This window comes from Fukomys damarensis, unplaced genomic scaffold, assembly GCF_012274545.1.
Source record: "Fukomys damarensis isolate Sample0158 unplaced genomic scaffold, DMR_v1.0_HiC HiC_scaffold_16, whole genome shotgun sequence".
NCBI classification, from domain to species: Eukaryota; Metazoa; Chordata; class Mammalia; order Rodentia; family Bathyergidae; genus Fukomys; species Fukomys damarensis.
This window is the reverse complement of record NW_022900928.1, coordinates 13,755,218-13,780,815: the sequence shown is the minus strand read 5'-3', so window position 1 is coordinate 13,780,815 and position 25,598 is coordinate 13,755,218. Positions and strand designations below refer to the sequence as shown.

Sequence of the window (25,598 nt, the reverse complement as noted above, 5' to 3'; positions counted from 1 at the left end):
GATGAGATGAATTCTAAAGATCACTTCCTAACCTGAGATTAAGGTTCCAATAACAAGTCTTTCTCTCAGTGTCAACCACAATAAGAATCAGTTCATCATGACAGGGGAAAAGGGTATATTTTTCCTGGTCTTACCACCTGTTTCCTTTATGATATTCAACACAGAAAATCTCCTCATAGTTCTCCTTAAGCAAATTCTCCTTTTTAGAGAAAGATTCTTCCCTCTAGCATTTCACTGCCCCTCATTCCTCACTTGTTATTCATCTGTTTCTTCATCATTACTTCTGCTAGTATCTCAGAGGAGCTTCTGTAAACATTTAAAACACGGACTAGATACAAAACGCCGTATGAAGCAATGGTGATCCCCTCCTCTGCTCCGTAACACACAAAGTGAACAGTACACAGAGGGACCTGGGACAAAGAGCGAGTATTCCAGTAAAATGCTTTCCAACATTCATCTGAGAGGGCAATCCTAAACCATGATAGCCATGGCTGAGAAATACACAGTCAACAGTGAGGGTTAGAGAGCAGCCACCATGCATTGAGGCAAATGCCTATTGGCACTACACTAAAGCTGGAAAAATAAAAGAGCTTCTTTCAGTAACCAGTTAAAAAGAAACTCGGGTCCCCCAATAGATGTGAAAGCCTGTGTTTAAGCAAAACCACAGCACAGTCGTGCCCATTTCATTTTCTTTAGCTTTTTTAAATAAATTTCTATTTATGCTCCCTTGATGTTACCAACTTAAACTTCAGGGTCTCCGTAGATTTTCCCACATTTCAGCATGGAAAAACTAGCTATATAGACTTATGTAAAGCAATCTTTGTATACTCTACTGTCTCTTGACATCCTGCAACCTGAGCACAACAGCTGCATATTTGAACAGTAGAGGTGGTTTTACTAACTAGTAAAAATGTAGTGCCAAGTCCAAATAAAACGAGGTTTTTTTCATAAATGGCCATATAAGCTGGAAACTGCTGTAAATGAATTTCAAAGTGATAAAAACCCACCTGTTTTGAATATGGTCAAAGGTATATGTCAATATACTTTCACCCTAAAAAATAAAATCTTCACTTAAGGAGACTGTTCATGAACCAATAAGGTGCTAGTCATGTCTTCTCAAGATCTATAAATTTCTTTCACACTCACTCTTCTCTAAGTGACCACACAGTTTTGAACAAACCTTAAAATCAGACTGCTCTTGATAGAAAACTAATGTTTTTCTCCAATAATGTCTACTTCTGAGTGTATTTAAGAAGTATGGTCAAAGACAGGAGCCACGTGCACATGTATGGATTTGATTTGATTCCATCTATATGCCTGCCCTAATTCTTGTGGTTTGGACCCATTCCAGATGCACTGCTTTACTCTGTGGTTTGTATTTGAGATCCTTGCTTCTGATTCATTGCATTCCCCTGATTGACAAACAGATTTGGATACGAAAACAAACAGTTACCTGCTTGTAATTGATTTCTAACAGCTGCACTGTTGTAGTACTTCTAAAGCCTGGTAAAGTTGCCTCCTATTCAATTCAGTTGTGGAAGTGGAGGCAGGGGTTTGAGCTTTGTTTTCTTTTGTTTTTTTTACCATTGGGAGTCTTTACTGCTTTTAAGTGACTTTGTATATCTATGAGCTACACATTTTATTATCTTTACCCACAGAAATTAAATTTAAACAAGCATCCACTGGATTTTAATATTCTCTATCACCTTTTTTTTGTTGGTACCAGGGACCAAACTCAGGACCTTGAGCTTGCGAAGCAAGCGGCAGAACCAGTGAGCTAAATCCCCGGTCCTGGATTTTAATCTTCTAAATTGATGTGCCCTTTTTATTGCAGAATAGTGTCCAAAGGGAAAGGGTCACTTCTTTTATTGATTTGATGTGGAACATAATACTATTCCGTTGACAGATTAAAATATTTGGTCAAAGTAATAACCTAATATTATCTTTTAAAGTTTGTCTTATGTAAATTTAATTATATGAAATATATGAAAGCAATTATAATACAAGCCACTACTTCTACATTACAAACAATTGCAACTGCCTCTGCACATCAGAATAAGAGATGGGACTTACCATTTTAAAATTCCTGCAGAAATCAAATGTATTTTAAGTATCAGCTCTGATTATTTAATCAGACAACTTGCATATTGCCCTGGCTAATTTTGAAGGCTGATAATATTTTACTCATAAAAATAATTGTGCACCTGTTGTGATGGAAGCCTACTTAAACAAATGTTTTCTTCCATCTTCCATAAACAGATATTTAAGAATATTATTAAAACTTATATAATGAATAGTTGAAAAGGAACAAACACTAGATAATGTCTGCTGAACAAAATGGAGTCCCTCCTTCCCATTTAATGCCTGTATTTTTCTGCCTTATTCTACTTTCTGACCAAACCATTTTAATGACATTGAATCATTTTTGTGAAGCATGTGTACTTTTCTTCCATAAACAGATATTTAAGAATATTATTAAAACTTATATAATGAATAGTTGAAAAGGAACAAACACTAGATAATGTCTGCTGAACAAAATGGAGTCCCTCCTTCCCATTTAATGCCTGTATTTTTCTGCCTTATTCTACTTTCTGACCAAACCATTTTAATGACATTGAATCATTTTTGTGAAGCATGTGTACTTTTCTTACTAGTTTACGATCAAAGGAGAAAATAAAAAGTAGACCTACAAAAGTTGTACCCCTCCTTGCACTTTTCTTATTTCAGACCCTTTCAGCATCAGAGATCATTTTCAGTATCCAAATTCTCTGAGCTAAGCACTTATAGAAGAAAGACAGACTTACTTAGGTCTTTTCTCTGCAGTTTCTGTCATTTTGTGCAGACTTTCTAAGAGCTACCAACCCGTGTCTATTCAATCCATTTCCAGGTGTAATCAACTCCTAAGTGCTGAAAAGAGGCTCGAGGAAAAATAATTTCTCTGAAGTTAAACTAGCTAAATTTTGATTTCAGTGATACTCATCTCTCATTGACTTCCATAAGAAGGCAGCCTTGCAATTGGTGCATCCTCTTTAAGGTTATATTTAAAAGATAATTTTATTTTAAATCACCTAAACTTCAGAACCCTCTCCTTTACAATGTCTGGCCCATATTAATTTTATCTTGGTTAGTGCAATAGAAGTTTACTACCAGAGTTCAGAAAATGAGTGCATTTTTAAAATGACCTAAATTCTCTCTAGTTTTCCTTTTAAATAGTTTAATGCAGGCATTTGAATTGAAGGGGAATCACAAATAAACGGAATAATTGCATCAAATTTCCTCAGTACATTAAATATGCACTCAGTGGTAATTACCAACGGTAGCAACACATTTAAAAATGTAGAGAATAATGTACAATTTATGCTTATTTCAAGGTCCTTATTCATAAAAACATCATTTGGATGAAAATACACACACTTTATTAAGTGGTTAGGCTGGTATTTTTTAAAAATTCAGACAAATGACCTAAATGCCGAGTGTGGGAGGTCTACTACTATGGATCAGTTTTTTATGTGGCACAGCTATCTCCTGAGAATTTTGTCAAGAGTTGCTTCTGGACTAAGGAAATACCCAGGACACACCTTCACATGTAGGGTTCTAAACAGAGTGTTCCTTAGGATATAAATAAGTCTAAGCAGAGTTTTCTTCCAAGAACCAGCTGTATATAAATATTGTCACAAATGTGTAATTTAAAGCTATATACATTTATTTAAACAAGAGAGGTTAAAAGTAAAGTAGACCCAATTAATACTGGTTCATTTTAAAACGCTGTTTTACTATTTATTAACATCTTCTGTATAACTTTCAAAATAAACGTATCTATAGTAAATTTCAACTATCACCAGTATATTAAAAAAATTAATGCCAACTATGTATTCAGGACTGTTATATACAAGTATCCCATGGTAACAAGAAGACTTTTAAATTTTTGCTACCAACATAATAAAATATCACAAGCAAAATTATGTAGAGAATGAAACTCTTAAAGTTTTGGGTAAGACAATCTGACCTGTCCTTAAGGTGATTTAATAATACTACAATGGCTTGGGAGGGATATAACAGCTAACCTACCTCTTATAATAAGATGATAATAATCTGACCAGGCCATTATTCACAAGGGCTAACGTTTGAAAAATATTTTAATCATAAATAAGTTGAATATCATTTCCAGTCAACTTATATTGGCAATATGAACTTTACTGAGGGCTTGATGTGTTGTATTACTATTTTTTGGACTATTAGATGATCTTCTAGATCTTACACATGACTAATCATTTCCTATGAAATAATTTGCAATACAAGAGGTGTTGAATGGTTCCAGGTCTCTGTCAGTGGCGGCACATAACCAAATACTTTTGTTTCTATTCCCATTCCCAAACTACTAGCAATTTTCTGTGTGTATATAATTTACAACACAAATTAGTGAACACATATACTCTCCACAATTTTACTCTGTCACTCTTAATAGTTCCAGAGATTCTAATCCTCAGTAAGCCAATCAATCATTCAGATAATACAGAGAAGCTAGTATAAAAGTCTCTAAGTCAGTAATTCTATTTCTCCTACCATAATGCACAGTAAGTCAGACTTAAGTTTATGTCTTCGGTGATGTTTTCACTTAACACTCAGCTCTTCTTGGTTTTTTTTTTTTATGGTTATAGGAAAATGTTACTAAAATAGCACTCAATTTACCACCCAAAAATGTGAAATTATCATTCTTAGTCATAAAAGAAATTTCTTTCAATTTTACTCAAATACATTTCACTCCCAGATCCAATGTTCCATAACTCTGTCTTCTCTCATTCCACTATGAGTCACACTACAATCTATAGGTATGTATTAAATTATGAATGAATGCATGAATGTTAATGGCTATTTTCAATTCTGAGTTTGTACACGAATATTGCAGTAAAACTCATTTGTGTTTAAATAATACAACTTGCTTTAATAGAGAAAGGTTTTCTCAGCAGCCTAAACCTAATGCACGTCATTAGAGCTCCAGTATATTTTCACTAATTCCACACAGGAGGATTACAGATGTCCTGCTAGCTACCATTTCCTGGTAAGCAATCTGAATGGCTTCCAGGAAATTGCTAATGACCTTCATTTTACTTAAAATCTAGGCTGCGATTAGTAATAGTTTTTCTTCTCCATGTTAATTATAATGTTTATTTTCATCATAGCAATCAAGAAGAAAAAAGTAAAATGTCTTGTTTTCATATTATATCAAAATACATTGTTTTATTTTGATATATCGCCAAATGGACTAATACATATTTAATGCAATCATAATTGTATAAGAATATTTTGGATCTTTTTATTTCTAACCAATTTTTCCTCCTTTCCCACTCTAGAGTATACCTATTGCTAAAATTAGCATTTTAAAAATGGAATCAATAGGACTATTTTATAATTTGTGACTATTTTATATATAATAACATTTTATAATTGAAATGTTTGGAAGCCAATATGATTTTAAAGTTTTATGTTTTTAATTATAATAATTAAAAACATAAAAGAAGTTTCAGATTCTTATTCAACGAATTTAAAATATAATTATGTGGTCAATGTAATAACAACAAAGAACAATTTTAGCCAGTGTTATATTTATAACCAGAACCTGTTATTAAACTTCAGTATTTTCTTTTATGTAAACACTGATTCCACTAATTAGATTCAACTGATCTTTTCCCCAACATATCGATTTCTTTTAATCCCAACAGTTAACAATGATTCTAATGTATCATAATACTTTAGACCTTAATCATATACTAGGAATTTTTGCCGGTAGCTTTTGTTTGAATTTTAATTAGGAAGACCTTGGATCTCTAACCCCAAGTGGGGGTAGCTTTTAATTGCTTATATGTATATTACACAGACTTCAAAAGAAGTAAAAGATGTTTATAACAGAGTACAAAGGAGAGCTCTGAAACATCTACATTCATGCAATGTGGCATAATTAAAAACTATGAATTATACTGTGTATTTGTGGTTAGCAAAGGGAGTCTGTGGATCCTACAATAATTATTCACTATCAATTATAAGATGATCAAAAGAGTAACGTGAAATCAGCCAAACATGTTATTTTGGGAGATATTAAGTTTCTATCTTAGTAATTTATTATGTCTTTTAGAGCCGTAGATTTTCTGGACATGTGAGTCCAGAAAAATAAGTTGCATTATGTAGTATAGAAAGTGCCTTCAGCTCTAGTTTTTTGAGAGTCTGTGACTCTAGTGATTCTCTAAAGTTAAGTACACAGATATGTGCAGAAAATAGTAGCAAATACTCTACTAGATTATTTCACACAAAATGGAAAATGAGAATAATAATGTTTGCAATCCCACTCTCTTTCACTAGCTGGTTCTAGAACAAAACAGTATTTGTCTCTAATGGCAATATAAAATTTTCAAAATACCTGAAACTACTCATGGATAGGTTATTGTTTGAACCCTTTTTTTTTAGACAGCAAAATTCATCAGGTATGCAAACTTTGCTGATATTATTGAAGTCAAAAGTGACAGATGATTTGTCTGTATTTCCAATTTTGTTTCCCCAGATGAATAAATTGCTGTAAATGTACAAGTAGGAATTCCAGAAAAACCCATTTATACTTGAATATGAAAAGTATACAGTCATAGCTCATATAAAATCACTCTAATCATTTTATGATTGCTTAAAACAAAAAACAGTAGTCACTGTGAATACTACCCCTAAAAAATTAAATAAATAAAACCCCCAAAACAGTATTCTGTAGAAAAGGCAATGTATGGAAGAAGTGATCAAAAGTACTTAGATATCCTATAGGATTTTACTATAAGAATAAACAAGTTGAGAGGGAGAATCAGCATTTAAGATAATAACTTGTGATATAGAACACTAATCCTATAGGAATGCCATTAGATTCATTCTGACCCTTTCATGATAACAGCACTGCTTAAATTACTTCAAGAATAATCTAAAATACTTGATCTTCAAAGATCTGTTACATACTTGGGGGGGGGAGTGTAACTTTTGTGTTCCTATGCTCTCTTTGGAAAATTTATGTTGGCAATCAAAACTAAAAATGAAGCCAGGCCCTCAGTGTTGCTTAATAGCAATGTTAAAGTAAATTCACATTTTAAATTGGGTATTTATAGCAAATGCAATCATAATATGTTTGTATTATTGATGTACTGCAGTTCCTAATTTTACTTCTAGTAACAATCCTAACAAAGTAACAGTAATGTTGTCAGTATTTAACGTGAACTATATATAACAAGTGTTTAGGTTTTAGAAGTAAACCCCTCAGACATATTAGTTGAATAACAATAGTAAGTAATTGTGTTTGAGTACTGCAGTTCCTAATTTTACTTCTAGTAACAATCCTAACAAAGTAACAGTAATGTTGTCAGTATTTAACGTGAACTATATATAACAAGTGTTTAGGTTTTAGAAGTAAACCCCTCAGACATATTAGTTGAATAACGATAGTAAGTAATTGTGTTTGAGTAATGCATTTGAAAATGCTGGGAATCATTTGTAAAACATTCCATTTAAAATATTTATGTAGTCACTTTTGCTGATCATAATATCTACCTCAGTCCCTAGATGTAGATATTGAAATATTTAATCCTAAATGACCAAAAAAAGAAAATACTATTTTCCTTATTTGGCTCATATGCATAATTATTTTTCTGTGTTTCTTCTCATCTGTGTGTTTGACAAACATGAGCACAAACAGTTTGTTTTAACTCAAACAACCAACATTACTGTTTCCCTGGCATACTGCCCAGGGAGGCGCCTTCACACCCAGAGGAGATGCCAGCCACAGCAAAGAGGGGCATGTGTGCCAAGCAGAGAAGCTAAAAATCCCACATCTAAACCACAGAAGGTTAGAGCCATCCACTGTGGCAGGGAATGAATCCTTCAACTCTGACATCATTAACTATGTCGCCATTGCATTTGAAATGTCTTATAACCGTAACTCTCCCTGCATCTTCACTCCTTTAGTATAACTCAAACAAACACAGATACAGATGAGTTACAGATCCTACCAGGACTTCTGTCTGATCTTCTATGTTCCTGACATATTTCTCCACCACTCTCTCATTCCAGGAGAGGTCAAGATAAATACTATACAGAGAGAAACTGTGTTGCCTGTATTCCCTCCTGCTTTGCTTTACTGCCTCATATATGTAGAAAATGGCAAATGTGAAGTCATTTTAGTTTATGTGTTTCATGAGAAAAGAAGAGTCTGTTTTTTCCTTGCTTCCATTGAAGAATTTTAGAATTACAGATTCTGTATTGTATCAAGCAGAAGCTTTAGAGGCTAAGATTAAACCATACTTCCACAACTTTCTGAGTAAACCTAAAGAAGCTACTTAGTTCTCTCAGCTCATTTTGCTCAGTTTTAAAATCAATATAATAATATTTCTTCACTGGGTTACTATAAGAACCAAGTGAAATGTTGTAGATATTTTAAAACTGTGTTTACTTTGTCAACAATAAAGAATCTAGCAAAATTTATTTCCAGATTATTTATTGACAGGAAAGAGTCAATATTTTTAAATGAGTTTTATAATTAATAAAATATAATAAACTTAATTAATAATTTGGAATGAACCTTAGGAGGTCATGAAGATAATAAGGCACCAGGGTAAAATAGTCTCTTTAACATCTCACTTTAAAATTTCCAAAGCCAGATTGATTGATTTGATTTGATTAATTCTTTCTTGTATATGTTACTGGGGATTGAATCCAGAGTCTTTTGCACTGAATTGCAACCCCAGCATGGATGCTTTTGTTTTTGTTTCTTGTTTTTCATTTTAGACAGGATTTGCCTAGTTGCTAAATTGCCCATGCTGAGCACAAACTTGAGATCCTCCTGCCTCAGCCTCCCAGGGTGCTGGGAATACAGTGTATACCACCATGTCTTTTCATTCATCTACTCATTTCCTTGACAAATATTTGCTCAACACTGCTACATTTGAGGCATTATTAATATAATTCAATCTTATCAATGTCAAATAGGAATAAGTTACTCTGAAATACTCTTGTTTATGAAGAACAAGTTCAACCAACTGTGGTGCTGCACACCTATAATTACAGCACCAAGGAGGCTGAGGCATGATGACCAGTTCAAGTTTGAGGCCAGGCTGGGCTATATAATGAATTCAAGGCCAGCCTCCACCACTACTTAAAATAAAACAAAAAAGACCAAGTTCCAAGTTCCTCATTACCATAACTCAATAAAACAACACAAAATAAATATATCTTCTTCTAACAAAACTTCAAAGGAGCTAACATGCACCAGACAAACTTCCCTATATCTTTAATTACTATTCATTTTAAATGGTCAAGACTCTTCACCATTTCAGTCAGTTTGATAAATTTTAAATTGGCAAGTATTATTGCTTGTATCTCAAAACCTTATATTGACATAGCATAGATGGGCCCTTTCAGAGGTGGCTGGATCTAATGTGTGTGATGCTGGAATTAAGTGTGTGATGCTAGACTCAAGGGTGTGTGATAACTAAACTAGTCCACTGGTTGGTTTGGCATAGTTCTGAGAATGGATAATGGGAAGGCCCACCATGGGTGAGTGCTACTCACACATAGGGCATGTAACGTGAATAGAATATAAGGGACAGAAAGAGGGCTGTTGTCACTCACTTGCTGCTGCTTTGCTACTTCCCTGTTTTGGTGCCTTCTGCCCACCATGAACTATTTTTCATCTGTGATGCCCTTCTCCTATGTCACCCTGCCTTGAAGCCAGCCAGTTGTGAACTGAAACCTCTACAATCTGCAAGCTACAATAAACCATTCCTCCTTTAACTATGAGTGTCAGGTATTTTGTCTCAGTAATAAGAAAAGTAACTAATAAAGCAAGCAATTCCCTCAAAATATGGTACCTTGGGCCAAGAATTTAACTCAGTGGCACCGCACATGCCTCACAAGCCCAAGGTCCTAAGTTTAATCCCTGGTAAAAAAAGAAAAAGAAAGAAAGAAAGAAAGAAAGAAAGAAAGAAAGAAAGAAAGAAAGAAAAAGGAAGGAAGGAAGGAAGGAAGGAAGGAAGGAAGGAAGGAAGAAAGAAAGAAAGAAAGAAAGATAGGAAGAAAGGAAGAAAGAAAGAAAGAAATGGGTACCCTGATTGGGACACAATACTCTAGACCAAAGAAAATATTTAAATATTTTGTGCTATATTAATTTCATTCTTAATAACAGTTATTTCATACTTTTATCCATATTAGCCTGATTTAAATCCTGATTTGAGAGTACTGCTATTGGATTTATGCCTATAGTATTTTATAAATCAACTAATATCATTAATAGAAACAAGGCCACATATGGAAAAAATGCAGGAGGGATAGAGATGGGCTTTTTCTTAAAAATATTAAAAATGGTAATTACTGGGGACAAGGAAAAGGACAGAATGGTAAGTCAGAATGTATAAGTTACAGTTATCTAGGATAAATGTGTCAGAAGTAAAGCATGAAGACCACAGTTAATAAAATTATATTAACTGGAAATTTATTAAGAGAGATTTCAGGTGTTATTAACACATACAGAAAAAGATAACTGTGTATATGGATATGTTAACTTGCTTGACTAGAGTAATCATTCCATTACACACACACATATGTGCATCTTGCTGGACACTTTAATTATAGACAATAAAATATTAGACAAGTCATTGACTTGAAAATTTTGATTCAGTGCCTCAAATTCCTAGGGGTAATTACATCTAATAATCCAACTCCTAGGGGTTTTAGAAACATTTACTTCATCTAGATAATAAGAATTTTATGTGAAAACATAATTTAAGTAAAATCTAAAAAGGAAATCATTACTCTATCATTTCTTGATTATGTAAAAATATTAAGGTATTTTTAATGGTTTGTGATCTGTCTTTAAAACTTGTTCTTATTCATTCTATGGCCCACACTAGTCTCCACAGAGACTACCCACCACAGAGTTTTCCAATGGAGGTGACAAATAGTATTCTCTCCCTCTCCCAATTTCATTATCCCCTATTAAAAGAAGATATAAACTTAAGAATGATATGCAAGGATAGATCACTTAGAAAATAACATAAATGTTGAGTATTTAGAAAATAATGGCAGGGAGAGTTCTAAAGGCAAAAAATTATGGGGAAATAAGGATATTTCTAGAAACAATTATGATTAAAATTTTGCAAGTTTATTATTAAATTGAAATATTTTAGAGGAAGTATTCAATCCAGGAAGTTAGAGGGTAATAAAAAAACAAAAGAAAAATTATAAGGAAAACAAGAAAAGTTAATAAAGGTAAATTCAATATTAATTAATTGGCATACTGAAAAGTAGCAGAACTGACAAATAAATCAAAAAATGGGTCATAATAAACAGAAAAAAAACTGGCAGGTAAAAGACCAAAGGGAAAAGCACACAAATATTCAAAATTAAAAATTATTTATATTTCAGGAATTCTATAGAAGATTTAAAATAAGGGATACTGTATATCAATGCTAACATTTTAAAGTCCCAATACATTTAATTCTCAAGGAAAAATATTTTATAGCAAAAGAGATCTAAAGAGAGAAGAAAATTTAAAAAAAAAAATTCCATGGGAAAGAAAGAACAAGAAAAAAAGAGACTAGAAGGAAAAAATGGAAACAAAGCTTTTATAAATAAAGAGGGAAAGGAGGGTTGAAGGAAAGGCATGGGAAAAAAAGAAGCAAGATAAATTGTGTGCAGCTACAAATTCCCTAAGATAAATGTTATCGAAATTATGAGTGTTATGTATATCAAAAATGTACCAATAAATGCTTTGCAAAAAAAAAAACTCTAGGCCTAAAGGTCTTATAAGTATATTCTTCATAATTTCAAGAAATAAATAATTCACATATTCTCTATTTAACATTTAATGGTCTCCAAAAAATGAAGAATTGTCTAATTTCACTGTAAACTCTGGAACTAAAAATAAAGAAAGATATTAAAAAATAAAGAAAAACCAAATTAATTTTATTTATAATTATAAATGCAAGAATAACAATGTAATATAAGGAAATAAAATTAAGCAGTGCATTAAAAGAAGACTATTCCATGATGAATCACATGTATTTGAATAATAAATTCAAAAAACAATACCAATAAGGTATACCATAAAAAGGAAATTTCTCACAGAAACTTATAATAGACTAAAATATTTTAAAATAATAAATAGCTTAAATCAATAGTCAACAAAATACTGTGAAATATTAAAGACAATACCATACCATAAATTTAAAACTGAGCTAAAATATTTGCTCTTACTTCTAGTACTATTTGTGATATTTTAGGTCTTGTATTAAGAGTAGAGGAGGACAAAGAAACACACACATCAACTGCAACATGACTAGACCTACTACTCTGAATAATTTGAAAAATTATAAATAAAATGGAAAAATAAATAAGCAAAATGCACTAACATCTCTAAAACATTAACAAAAGGTAAACATAAATAGTATGCTCACAAGGGCAAGCAAAAATATTATAAAGAAAACACCCAAGGAAATGTGTAGAATCTGGTCCTTTTTTTAAAAAGTAAATATTGTTGAGTAACATATAAGAATTGAATAAATAATTTTGAATGGAAATGCTCAATGTTATAAAGATGTCAGTTTACCAGATAGTTTTATGTAAAAATAATCTCTAAAATATCACTTTGGAATTTTAACTTACAATTGATAAAATAAATTAAGATAACCTTTAGAAAAGTATAAAAATACCTTAAATTTAAAATTATGAAAGGTATTATAAAGTGATGACTAATATTGCATAGTATAAATAAAAGTTTAAAGAGATAAAAATAAATAGAATAGACTCAAACTGAGAAATGGTTCTAAATTCATAATCAGAGTATAATAAAAGCCACTACTATATGTGAGAGGGAATAAGACGCATTTAATAATCAATACAGAGATATTTGGTAAACTACTGAGAAAAAAATTAACATGTCACATTGACATTATATATCAAAATATATTCAAGAGAAATTATAGAAGGTTAAATATTTTAAAATATTCTATGAAATTGAAAGAAAATACAATAGAATATTCTCTAACTTCAGAATAGGAAAGGTCTTTCTAAACAAACTCCCACAGAAAGCTTTTAGAAAATGATGGAAAGACTGACAATAAGACCATAAAATAAAATGAATGACAAACTTTAATACCATTAATATATATATAACAAGTTTTTGTAAGCCAGTAAAAACTAGTCATTTAAAAGAAAAAGCAAAATGGATAACCAAAATAGTTCCCAAAGGAAGAGACATTTAACAGCAAATAAATTTCTGTAAAATCTTCATTCTCACAAATAATCCAAAAATATTCAGATTTAGTCCGCAATGATAAGTTGTTTCTCCTCTGTCAAAATGGAAAGAAATTTTTAAAGGAACAGTCACTACAGAGAGCAAAAGGCTAAGCATTTGCAGATACTGCCGGAGAGAACATAAAACACTGTACTCTTCCTGTAGGATAAGGGACAGTAGAAATCAAGTCTTTAAAAAAAAAAAAAATACTCTTTGGCCCAGGAACTTCACTTTTAAGAATTTATTTTAAGAAGATAAAAACTAATAAACTGAAAAGTTCTCATAAGATGTTCTCTGTGTTCAAGGTGCTTTTAATTCTGATCTAAATGTTGAATAAAAGGCTCAATTACATGATGAAAGTCTCACTTTATACCATGTTTTCTGTGAATAAAAATATTCCAGAAGATTACATAATCACAAGGAAATTTATAATATAGCATGAAGGGAGCAAACAGACTACAAAAGAATAGAAAATGCATGATACTAAGATATGGGAAAAAAATGAACATACATATACTAAGTTAAAAAGGACATATGACATGACACAGCTAGAATTAAAGTGCAATTCTTTTCTGGGTTTTCAGCTGTTTCTCACAAATGTATATGTGTGAATTTTTAATCAGGGAAAAATAAAACCTATTATAATACACAGTGTTGGGATATAATATTAAATACTGATTACCCACACACTATATATTCCTCAAAGATATAATTTAGATCAATTTAAAATTTCAGAAAAATGATAATGAGTTCATCTGGATAATAACTGACCTGATCTGACCTAGAATAAAAATTTATATTGAGTTTCAGCAATAATTAAATCAAACTATTTGAATACTACTTTAAATTCTTTTTCATTTTAGGTTAATATATTATTGGTATGATTTATATGCAATGTATTTAGTGACAAAATATTAAAATGTAAGAAGAGGCAACATTTGTACAACAAATAAAAATGAGAATATTCAGTGAGAATATTATTTTTTATGCTTATAAAACTCAGAATAGCACATAAATGAAAGTTCATACATCCCCAGAAAGAATCCAGGGAAAAAAGTCAAAGAATTTGAAAAGCCTAATTTTGTATGTGTTTCACTTTTGAAGTTTATACATTTTGAGTGTCTAAGACTTGTACTTTTTCATTTTAAATTTAGAACTAGAAGTAAAGAAAAATAAAGTGTACGAAGAAAAGATACCCCATTGTATAAAACTCGATGTTGAGTCGTAACATAAAATGTTAGCTTCCACATTACTAAGAGAAAACAAGACCCCCATCACTCATGCTGGCAAAAGCTTGCCTTTGCATAAACCATTTCTGTTCTCACTGTTATAAAACCAGTGACTTTGGAAAGGGAAGAAAACACAGAATGACGTGCAAAGTAGCACACCCCATGTTATTGCAGCTGGATAGAGAATATGTCACTAATGACTTTCTTTCAGCCTGTCAGTTATAAGTTGAATTTCTCTTTTTTCCAAAATAGCACATGGCCTTCAAAAGCAAAAAACAGAAGCAGTGAAATGCAAAACAATATTCAATTTCCACTTGATTTTGATACTGTATTAGTTAATGGAAGGAGTTACTAATTATTCATTGGAAGAAATGACTTCCTTTTGTTTTCATTTGAGTTGAACATAAGATGCTTGAACATTAGGCAATTTTCTGTAGTAAATCCAAAATAACAATTTCATCAGATACTTATTGCCAAATTGTCATCTTAGCTGAGATATTACCCACAATCAACATGAAGATTCCACTAAAGTTGCTAAATGAATTCAAAACCTAATAAAATTAAGTTTGCAAATTGTTAGTGCAAATCAAAATTATGACTATTTGTCTATGAAGGATGACTGAGTGAATGAATGACCACGAATTTTAATCATGAAACAAAAAACTAGGTACACAGTACTTCATCTCCACAAATAAATCAATAACCATTTTGTTAGGCAAGTAAGACACTTCAGCTAATAGTGCAATTTAATACTGGAATAGATTGGGATTAATTATATTTTAAGATATTTAAAATAATAACATTGGGCCGGGGATTTAGCTCAGTGGTTTGGTGGCCTGCCTTGCAAGCGCAAGGACCCGAGTTCAATCCCCGGTACCAAAAATAAAATAAAATAAAATAAAATAATAACATCAAGCACAGATATTAAAAAATTAGGATATTAATTCTCATCTGAGTCACAGATCATGAAATGCTAAATCTTATGAAATCTCTTTGAGATTAATCAATGTTCCTCTGGGCATATTAACAACCACCAAAACTTATACTAATGGGTACTTTCATAAGTGTCATCAGGTACTGTGGATCCAAGAGGTTTGAATGTATTAACTCATTTGGTGAGCCTATAAAATAAGTATGTTATCACTTTCATTTTAGAGATAATAAATAAGAAATGTACAAAAACCCAGTAGTTTTTCTAAAGCTATTCATCTAATAAGTGACAAAGTCTGAGGTACCCAGGACTCAGAATTTGCCCATAAATCACAGTGTACAGCACATTTTATATGCTTTTTATTAAAAGGTAGTACAGGAAGCTCTTTTAATCTGAAGAAATGCAATTAATAATTTGGACCTATAAATTAAGCTATTATGATTTTAATAGGATGAACTAAGAATATCTTTAACTTAAATTGTTCTTCATTTTTTTTTCTCATGCTTTAAGTAAACCCAGAGGCAATATAGCCTATAAGCTATATATGTATGGATTCATATCAATGGTGGGCAGATATTCATTCTGTAAATATTATAAAGAATAAAATTTCAGAGACATATAATGGATTTATTCTCTAATCTATAATTGAGTGTTTGAGGTAAGAATTTAGTGTTACAGAAGATCAGCAAATAGGTCATTATACAAAATAATATCTGCGCATATTCATTAGTTATTATATTGTACCTTTAATTTCTCCAAGAAGTTCACTTGTATTTAGTCTTTCCATTTTTTCCTTCCAATCTTTTGAAAGTAGTTTTTCCATGCAGGAGGAATCTATTAAAATACAAAAATAAGTATTATGAATATTTGTATATTACAAATTCAGAAGGCCAATCTGTGGAGAAAATCCTTCACTTAAAAATGTACACTTTGTAAATAAGGAAGGGTGGAGTGGGTGAAGGGAGGGCAGGGGTATGGGAAAAAAATAAGAACCAAGATATATCACGTAAAGGTACAAGATCCCAAAGATGAATGTAGCTAGTGTATACCTAAAAAGTACCAATAAATGATGAAAAAAAGAAAAAAATTAAAACGTACAAAGCTATTTTTGTACATTACACAATTACATTACTCTCTCAATTAGAAAATACCCCAATTGAGTTTGTTTTTTTCCAGAAGATGACTTAAACTGTTGCCCTGGAGAGCATACAATAATGCTCAATAATCTTTTCTTAGTATACCAATTCTATCACTTTTTAATTGTCATTTATCATTTTTGGAAACTGATAGGACTGAAAAGAGGGATCTTTCCTATGGGCTTACGTTTAAATGATACTAATTTTAATCCAGATGATATTTTAAATCCAAGAAAAATCCATGTTCTGTGCAAGGAACAATAACAGATCTCCAAGGAAGAAGAGGACAATCAACCTGTAATCACTTAGTGTTTAAAAAGAAAAATAGCTTTTATAAAATACTTCTTTAGAGCAAAGAAGGAAAAAAAATTAAGTCAAGATGCTTTCTGTGCCTTAGTAATGAAAACTACTAAAACTTTTCACAAAAAGTTAGACATACCTTTTTAAATAAAATATCTATTTAAATATTATTTTCCCTGCTGCACTTATAAGTAATAAATACCTCAGTGCATTTATAAGATTATAGGAAGAAATTACATGTGTTTTTATAAAGATTTATAAATGTTACAAAAATCCAAACTTTAGAATGTCCTTAGAACCACCAGCATTTTCTCCTTGAGTTAGTTTTTCTCTCTATTTAGATAATTTTTCAAGTGGAGCTACTGCTTATAACTATTTGCTTGTACCTTCTAAGCCACAAATCTTAACAAATAGGCCATATTTCTAAAAGGGAATGGAGATTTAAATACTAAATCCTTATCTCAAAGCATACTCTTGTTAAACTTTAACATTCCAAGTGTCAAAAGACTGATAACTTTCTTTTAAATTTTTATTTAAAATGGTTATTCCATTTCCAAGTGCCCTTTCTCTCCCATATCAGCAGCTATCTCTCGCATTTTCCCCTTCATTTTGTTTCTCTAGCTTCTAAATTCTCCTTGAACTTTTCAGGATGACAGTTCAAGATGGTTCTGAAGGGCTTTAGAAGCTAGATAAACTTTAGAAAAAGGCAGTGATCCCTACTTAAAAGATGAGAAGACCATTGCATGGTTAGAAAGTATTGGTGAAAAACAATTAACATTTATCCATGACACAATCTATCGAGGAATGGATGGAATCCAGATCAGTAAGACCCAAAAAGGCTGATGAAGACCAACTATATTAGCTGTCTATCTAAGCTGTAGTTACTTCATTTTATCAAGTGAAAAGTTCTCTGGCCTTCTTTCCGGTCCTTTCTTTCTTCTTTCCTTCCTTCCTGCCTAATATTTTCCTAGGCTTTAACAAGTGACCAAAATGGATTCTGAATATGCTTCCAATAGGCATACATATACATGTTCAGGTTGTATTTATTTGCCATAATGGTCTGGTATTATTCATCTCACATTCAGAAATGAAACACATATTTTGTGCTATCCCTAACTGCGTTATACTAAAATCATAAAATAGTAAAACCAAGTTTAAGGGTTAAGAAGCAAATCTTCAAAGCCATGCTTGTCACAGATTAATTTTTCTCAAATTAGTTTTGAATTTCTGAGAAACACCGATATAATATTAGATTACGGATAAGAAAATTTACTGAAAAACTTGATTTTCATATCCTATCTACTTGGATTATAAATTTTTAACCTTTTGTAAATGTTATAGCATGTTTTCTGACCCAAAAGTAAAACATAAATTGGTTAAATTTTGATCTGAGAACATATTTTGAAATAATCAAACCCAAAAGCTCAATTTACTAGCAATGCACAAATTCAGTACAAGTCCATATACTAGGATTAATACTAGATGTAAAACATAATACTTTACATAATACTAGATGTAAAACAGATCAAAATATGTCTCTCATTTCTATAAATAGACAAAATGTTTCAGAGTTCCAAGGAAAGAATGCTGAAACTTCGTGGGAGAAAAACAGAACTATACGGACAACAAAAACACACACTGCATATATAAATAAACTATGTGGACACTGCTTTACTCAAAAGCATCTCGCTAATAAAATTGTTCATAACTTTGAAGCATTTTATATTCTATTAAAAAGTAAACTTTTCCTATAATGTTAAGTTAATCTAGCTGCATGAGTTCCCAACTCATAGAACACACTGAGGGAAAAATAAACTAGTCTTTGCCTGTCTACATTTACCACCATGAAAGTATTTCATTACAACCACTGACTGTATTTATCTTAACGACAATAAAAACCACCACATACAATCTTGTCAACATTTAATCTTAATTGTAGGAGATTCCAGGAAGACTCAAAACTGTAAGAAAGCTTATTGAAAAGCTCAGCTTTCTCCCCTAATTATCCGACTGGCAAACTTCTAAGAGCATACTACAGTTAGTGGTGAGCACTCTCTGCACTATACCGTAAAGTCGACAAGATGAGGGGGGAAAGACCAGAAGAAGCAGATTGTTACCAAGCAATGTGTGGGCAAAGGACATCTCTGTCCCCAGTAAAGTCTTCCTTATTTGAAATGATGAAGCACAGAACAGACAAAAAATTACAAAAGGCATTTTATATTTTAAATTTTCTTGTTCCTTTAAGGAATGTACAAGTTTACACTTAATATCAAGGTATTGATAATATCAAGGCACAAATTAAAAGGATTCCTCCCCGTAAGCCACATCCTTCAGCCACACTATAGGATACTAGCTTTAAAGATGCAATTGATCTGATCAGACTTTGCTCTATTCTGATCTAGCACAATTGCAAAACAAAGAGGAAAAAATAACTAAAGTCCAGTTTGCATTATGCACATGGAAAAAGTCCAAGCAAGGCTTTAACACAGTGGTCGCAGATGATTCCAAACAGAAAAAAAATAGTTATTCAGGTATAGTGACACACACCTGTACGTAATTCCAGTATCAAGAGGCTGAGGCAGGAGGACTGCAGCAAGTTCCAGGTCAGCTCAGGCTAATAGTGATTCCAAGGCCAGTCTGAACTACATAGTGAGACCCTGTCCCTCTTCCCCCACAAAAAAAGAAAAGGAATGAATATCCCACAGATACTCCTAAATTATGTTGTACACACAAATATGTCTTATTTGATTAATCTGAAAACAACCATTATAGTTTTACTGATGCCAAAGGCTTCAAAATGAAGAAAAATACACAGTACATTTAATTACCTAAATTGACCTGTTTTGTGAATATGAGTTGTTTTCACCTGAGACACAAGAAAGGAACTATATGAGCTTTGAAAATTGAGATAAAGAACTAAAAAATCATACAACAAAATGTTACAAAATATACATATATTAAAATAAGTTTAAGTAATGATGTTTTCATATTAAACAGAGTGTCATAAAATGTCAAAATTGATTCCTCTTATTTTGAAAAATGTGTTACATTGACCAATATGTATCTTCGCAATGAAATGCAGGAATTTATATTTACCTTGCCTAATTTTTATAAATAGTAGAGTAAAACAAGACTGCCATAAATCTAAAATTCGGTTTCAGTTCTCTTCTATATTTTAAGCAAGGTTGTAAAGCTTTAATGTGTTGCAATTAATTCTCATTTGCATATAGTTTGAGTTTCTTTTGTTTCCTTTCAAAAGCAATTGAGAAACTAAGGAAAGATAAAATCAAGGGTGATTTTTTAAATATACACTGCATACCAAATTATGAAGAACAATTTCTGCTTCCTAAAGTATTTCTAGATTTCAGGTCAGGTAGTCAAAAATGCTTTTTCATGGCTTAGTAATATTTTTGCTTGCAAATAATTACTTTTATGGTAAAAGAAAAATGTAAAGTGAGAGAATATGAGATGTTTACTTTCTCATCGCTATGGTGATAATTTAGAGACAATTTTAAATTCCTCATGATTAATCAACAATTCGGCAACATTAATTCCTATTCTGTAAAAAAATCTCTTATAAATAAAAGACAGTACATAAATCATAATTAATATTAAAGCATGGGGAAGAGGAAAGCGTAATGAGACACATGTTCATTGTTCCTGAAAACAATTACTTGGAAGTAAACATTTATTCTTCCTTTCACTTCAAAGTGATATCTAGAGTCAACAATGCTAAAACATTAGAAATATGAACAATAGCTTTTGAATATTTTATCAAGAAAAAACAATGTCATAATTCCTTTTGTTTTATTAACTCTTTTAAGAAAGGTGATTTCATTTATTTTTACTAGAGAAAACACAAATTTCAAATGCATTAAATTTTCTTTGTACTCGAGAACAATGACAGCTGGTTAGGAGTGCCCAAGACTTTGGTTTACAGCTAAATACAACAGTACATATTAACCCCCACTGACCATCCATCCCACATTTTTTATTAGGAAACAGAGATGCACATGCCAGTTACTGTACATTTTTCCACAGTGGCAAGTGCTCCACAATACAGTGGGATAAAATTGGAGCTTGGAGAGCTTGAAGAGCACTCTTAAATTTTAATTAAAACCCTCCAAGCTCACTAAAAATAATTAGACACTGAAATGTGCCAGTTTTATTTTGAAGTCACTATAACGTCCAAAACACGCTCCCTGACGACTACTTGTTATCTCTCTCCTCTCTCCTCTTTCTTCCGTTCTCATTTCTCTTTTCTCCTCTCTCCTCTCTCCTCTCTCCTCTCTTCTTCTCTCTCTCTCCCTCCCTCCCTCGCCCAAATAAGAAGAAGGGAGTATAAATAGAGGCTGTTTTCAGGCCTGCTACTCATGCTGAAAGCTGACAAAAAGGAAAAAGACAGCAGGGTGTTTTGTTTTTTTTTTCAGACTGCACTAAATAAATCTAGAATAACTTCAGTAACCAAGCATCCAAATTACTAACAAACTCTAGATAAAATTCAATCTGCAAAGAACACTACAAGTTATATCATTGATCTTTTTGAACCAGAAACCAAACCTTTAACCTCTCAACTGTTTTTGCTATCTTAAAATATCTCATACAATGCTATATTCCATTCTATTTTTAGCTAAGCAGCAAGAGAAAGCATGCCTTTCCCATAAAGCAGGGCAGTGATATAAACATCAACACAGATGCTCTGCCAGGAAGAACTGGACTTCTCAAACATTTGATCATTAAGGAATGCACCAACTGTTTTGGATAATCTTGTGCCAGCTCCCTTTTTGCACCACACTCCCCTCTGGGAGTGGCCAATCTTGTCCTAGTCCTAATTTTTCATTTTACTCCTCCAGGGCCCCCTCCATCTCCAAAAAGATGAGAAATGGCATTTATGCCTAGCAATGAAAAAGCAGGCTCACTTCCCCAAACAGACCAAAACTTTAAAACAATTAACCCTCCCCTCTTCTTTCAGATAAATTACTAAGTATAAAATGCAATCTGTTTCCTTTGTTTACTCAATATGAACAATTTGTAAATGACTCAAGGATAAAATTCAGAAAATGTTGTGCTAAATTAGAACCATTATAAACATGCTAATGACTCAATGCTCAAGTAAAACATGCATGATCAGTGTGAAGAAATAGATTTAGTTCCTGTAAAATTCTGTTTTGCTGTCTTAAAATGATTTGGTCATTAAATCAGATATATTCCTTCAAGGAAAAACGTTAGTTCCACAAACAATATGCTGTAAGTATGGATGTGCGGATGCTGTGGAGGGACTGGGAACTATTGGAAATGTTATCAGAACTGTGAGATGCAAGGTTCTGGCAAATTCATAAGAAAGAAAAAGCCCCGCATTCAAAACCTTCCAGAAACACACAGACACTGCGACATTAGGTGCAATATTCTCTCTGAATTATTTTTATCTACCAAATTTTTTCATATGCATTCCTAAAAACTGGCCCTTAACACACACTCGTTCAAGTTACATTGTTCTCTATGAGCAGGTAAAGGCCACCCATGCCTAATCTCTAAAACAGTAACAGAGGGATCACTCCAAACCAGGTATCTCCACACAGCTATCAAAGCACAAATTCTACTGGTACCAATATTTTTAAAGAATACACACGGCAGGTGGTTCAGAAGGTCATGGCCTCTGACTGGAGCAAGAAGAGACTTCAGTGATTAATAAGACCAACACGCTCATTTCAGGAACAAGAAAACAAGGATGCCACCAGCCCTGCCAAGAACAAAAATGTGGGGAGAGGCAGCAGTGCTGGTGCATACCTTTAATTCCAGAACTCTGGGAGGCCGAGACAGGAGTATCACAAGTTTGAGTACAGCCTGGGCAACTTTAGTGACTTACGGAGACTATGCCCCAGATAAAAGTAATAAAATGGATTGAGGATGTAGTTCAGTGGAAAGGCCCCGAGTTCAATCTCCAGTGCCACAACAAAAGAGTTGGTAAGAGCTCTGACTGCAGTTTATGCTCACTTACTGAAATGACTACTTAAATCATTATTTAAACATCAGTTTTATAGTTTCCAAACTATGGTGTACATATAGTGGGAAATGAGTAATCTTGTCCTCATTAATTGCTTCAGACATGGTATAAAGTGATCTCATTCTTTAGAGAAGGGTACTAAAAATATAAGGCAGTTCAGTGCAAGTTAATACCCCGCAATAGCAAGTTCAATTACGCTAGTCTTCCTGCACCTTCACCTTTCTCTTTCCATAATGCTTTTGTTTGAATTCAAAGCTTTCCTTTCCTAAATATCCACTATGGAATAGGTAAGACATTACCTAACATTACTGGTGAATTCCAAAGGTAACTCCTTCTAAGACAGTTTTTATTTTCATGTTCATGGAGTGTATATGCCTCTGTAGGCCTTGATGTTTCACTAGCTCATGGTCCAGAAAGACTTCAAATGTGCCCCAATTTTAATGAAATAAAAATGTCCTATTAGAAACCATGCCTGTTGTACGTTGCTAAAAAATTACTGCCCTTCATGCATTTTCTCCACATCCTATTTTCTGCTCTTCCTCCTTGGTTTCTACAACTGTTTATTTTCATTTTATCAAATATACATTTAAAGAGTAACGGACTATGGAAGCAGTAATATTTCTGCATATCTAGTGTGGGTCCTACATTCCTCCTTTTGGTTTCTTTGAAAAATATTTCCGAATGACATTATTTTCGTGCCCCCCAACCCTGTGCTCAGTGTTCCTTAGAGTCCTTTATTTTTTTTTCCTCATTGAGTTTATTGGTACATGTTAGGGATACAGTACAGTTATGTTCATTATTGGGATCTTGTACCTTTACATGACAGATCTTGGTTCTCATTTTTTCCCCTTGTCCCTGCCCTCCCTTCACCCCCTCCTCCCCTCCCCATCCCAATACTTTTAGAGTCCTTTATTTTTTTTTCCTCATTGAGTTTATTGGTACATGTTAGGGATACAGTACAGTTATGTTCATTATTGGGATCTTGTACCTTTACATGACAGATCTTGGTTCTCATTTTTTCCCCTTGTCCCTGCCCTCCCTTCACCCCCTCCTCCCCTCCCCATTTACAAATACTTTATTTCCATTTTCTCATTTTTTTTCTTTTCCCTTATTACCTTTCCCCTACCCTTCCCACTTTCCCTACACCTTTAGCCCTTTTCATCCTATTTCACAATGTCAATTATCTCATTAGTACCTTATGTACTATTATAGTTTATTCACACCAGAGAAACTATTTGGTATTTACACATGTGTGACTTATTTATTTCACTTAGGAGTATATCCTCAATATGTATCCAATTTCTTATGAATGAATCTAATTTATCATTCTTTACGGCTGAATAGTATTTCATTGTATAGAAAAACCACATCTTCTTTATCCAGCTTCCAACTGATGGACAAATGGGCTGTTTCCAAGTTTTAGCTATTACAAACTGTGCCACTATAAACATAGGTGTGCATATATCATTCTGGTATGATTCTTTTAATTCTTTTGGAAAGATATCCAGCAGAGGGAAGGCTGGGTCAAATGGAACCTCTAGTCCCAGCTCTTTGAGGTATCTCCATATTGATTTCCATAGTGGTTGCACCAGTCTGCACTCCCACCAACAATGGAGAAGGGTTCCTTTCTCCCCGCAACCCCTCCAACATTTGTTATTGGTTAATTTCTTGAAAGCAGCCACTCTTTGTGGGGTGAGGCAGAATCTCAGTGTCATTTTCATCTGCATCTCTCGAAAGAATAAACTAGGCCCTTATCTTTCACCATGCACTAAAATCCAAGTGGATTAAAGATCTAAATATTAAAAAAGAAACACTAAACTTTCTGGAAGATATGTTAGGCAGAACTCTTGAAGACACTGGCATAGGAAAAGACTTTATGACAAACCCTCAGTAGCACAGGAGCTAGCAGAAAGAATCAACAACTGGGATCTCATCTTATCAAGAAGATTCTGCGCTGCAAAAGAAACCATCAACAGAACTAAGAGACAACCTACAATGTGGGAAAAAAATTTTACCAGCTGCTCCTCAGACAAAGGGCTCTTATCTAGAATACATAAAGAACTCAAAACAATCATCCCCCCCAAATATAAAGACCCAATTCAAAAATGGGCATCTGAAATAAACAGACGTTTCTCAGACAAAGAAGTGAAAGCATTAAGTAAATATATGAAAAAAATGTTCCACTATTGTCTTGATAGAGTTGTCAATTGCAATTTTTCTGTGACCCTTCTTTCCCTTCTCTCAGATGCCAAAAAAAGAGGACTGTGACCCAGTCGGAATTCTCTTCTGGACTACCTGGGAAGGCTCTGTCAGGCTCAGGTTGGAAGCTACGAGAATGTGAAGCCAGAGCTGTCATGGCCATCCTCCCGGCACACAGAGACTGCTGATCTGCTACAAGAGTGAATGAAGCCAAGACGAAGAAGGAAAACAGGAAAAAAGCAGAGATGAGAGTAGACAGAGGAAAACAACCATTAAACCATGCTAGTACACATGTATTCAAATAGAGCTAAAGCTAAATGCTACTCCTGGGTTTTTTTGGTGATGAAAGACAATATATTCCTATTACTTAGATTTCCACAAGTTCTAACTTAAAAAGAAACTCTAAACAATATGAAAACCATAACAAAAAGTGTCATATTGTTGGGGATTTAGCTCAGTGGTTCTGCCATTTGCCTCCCAAGCTCAAGGA

General features: G+C 32.9%; 1 protein-coding gene across 27 annotated transcripts in view; it reads right to left on the bottom strand.

The window, feature by feature from the left end:
* The window catches only part of Sox6 (SRY-box transcription factor 6), a 557,563-nt gene that overhangs the window by 217,247 nt on the left and 314,718 nt on the right, over window positions 1–25,598 (bottom strand). For all 27 annotated transcript variants that reach the window (XM_010615190.3, XM_010615191.3, XM_010615182.2 and 24 more), the window contains one exon: window positions 16,214–16,303. In XM_010615190.3, the coding sequence (XP_010613492.1) occupies window positions 16,214–16,303 (90 nt within the window). The remainder of the gene's footprint in view (window positions 1–16,213; window positions 16,304–25,598) is intronic.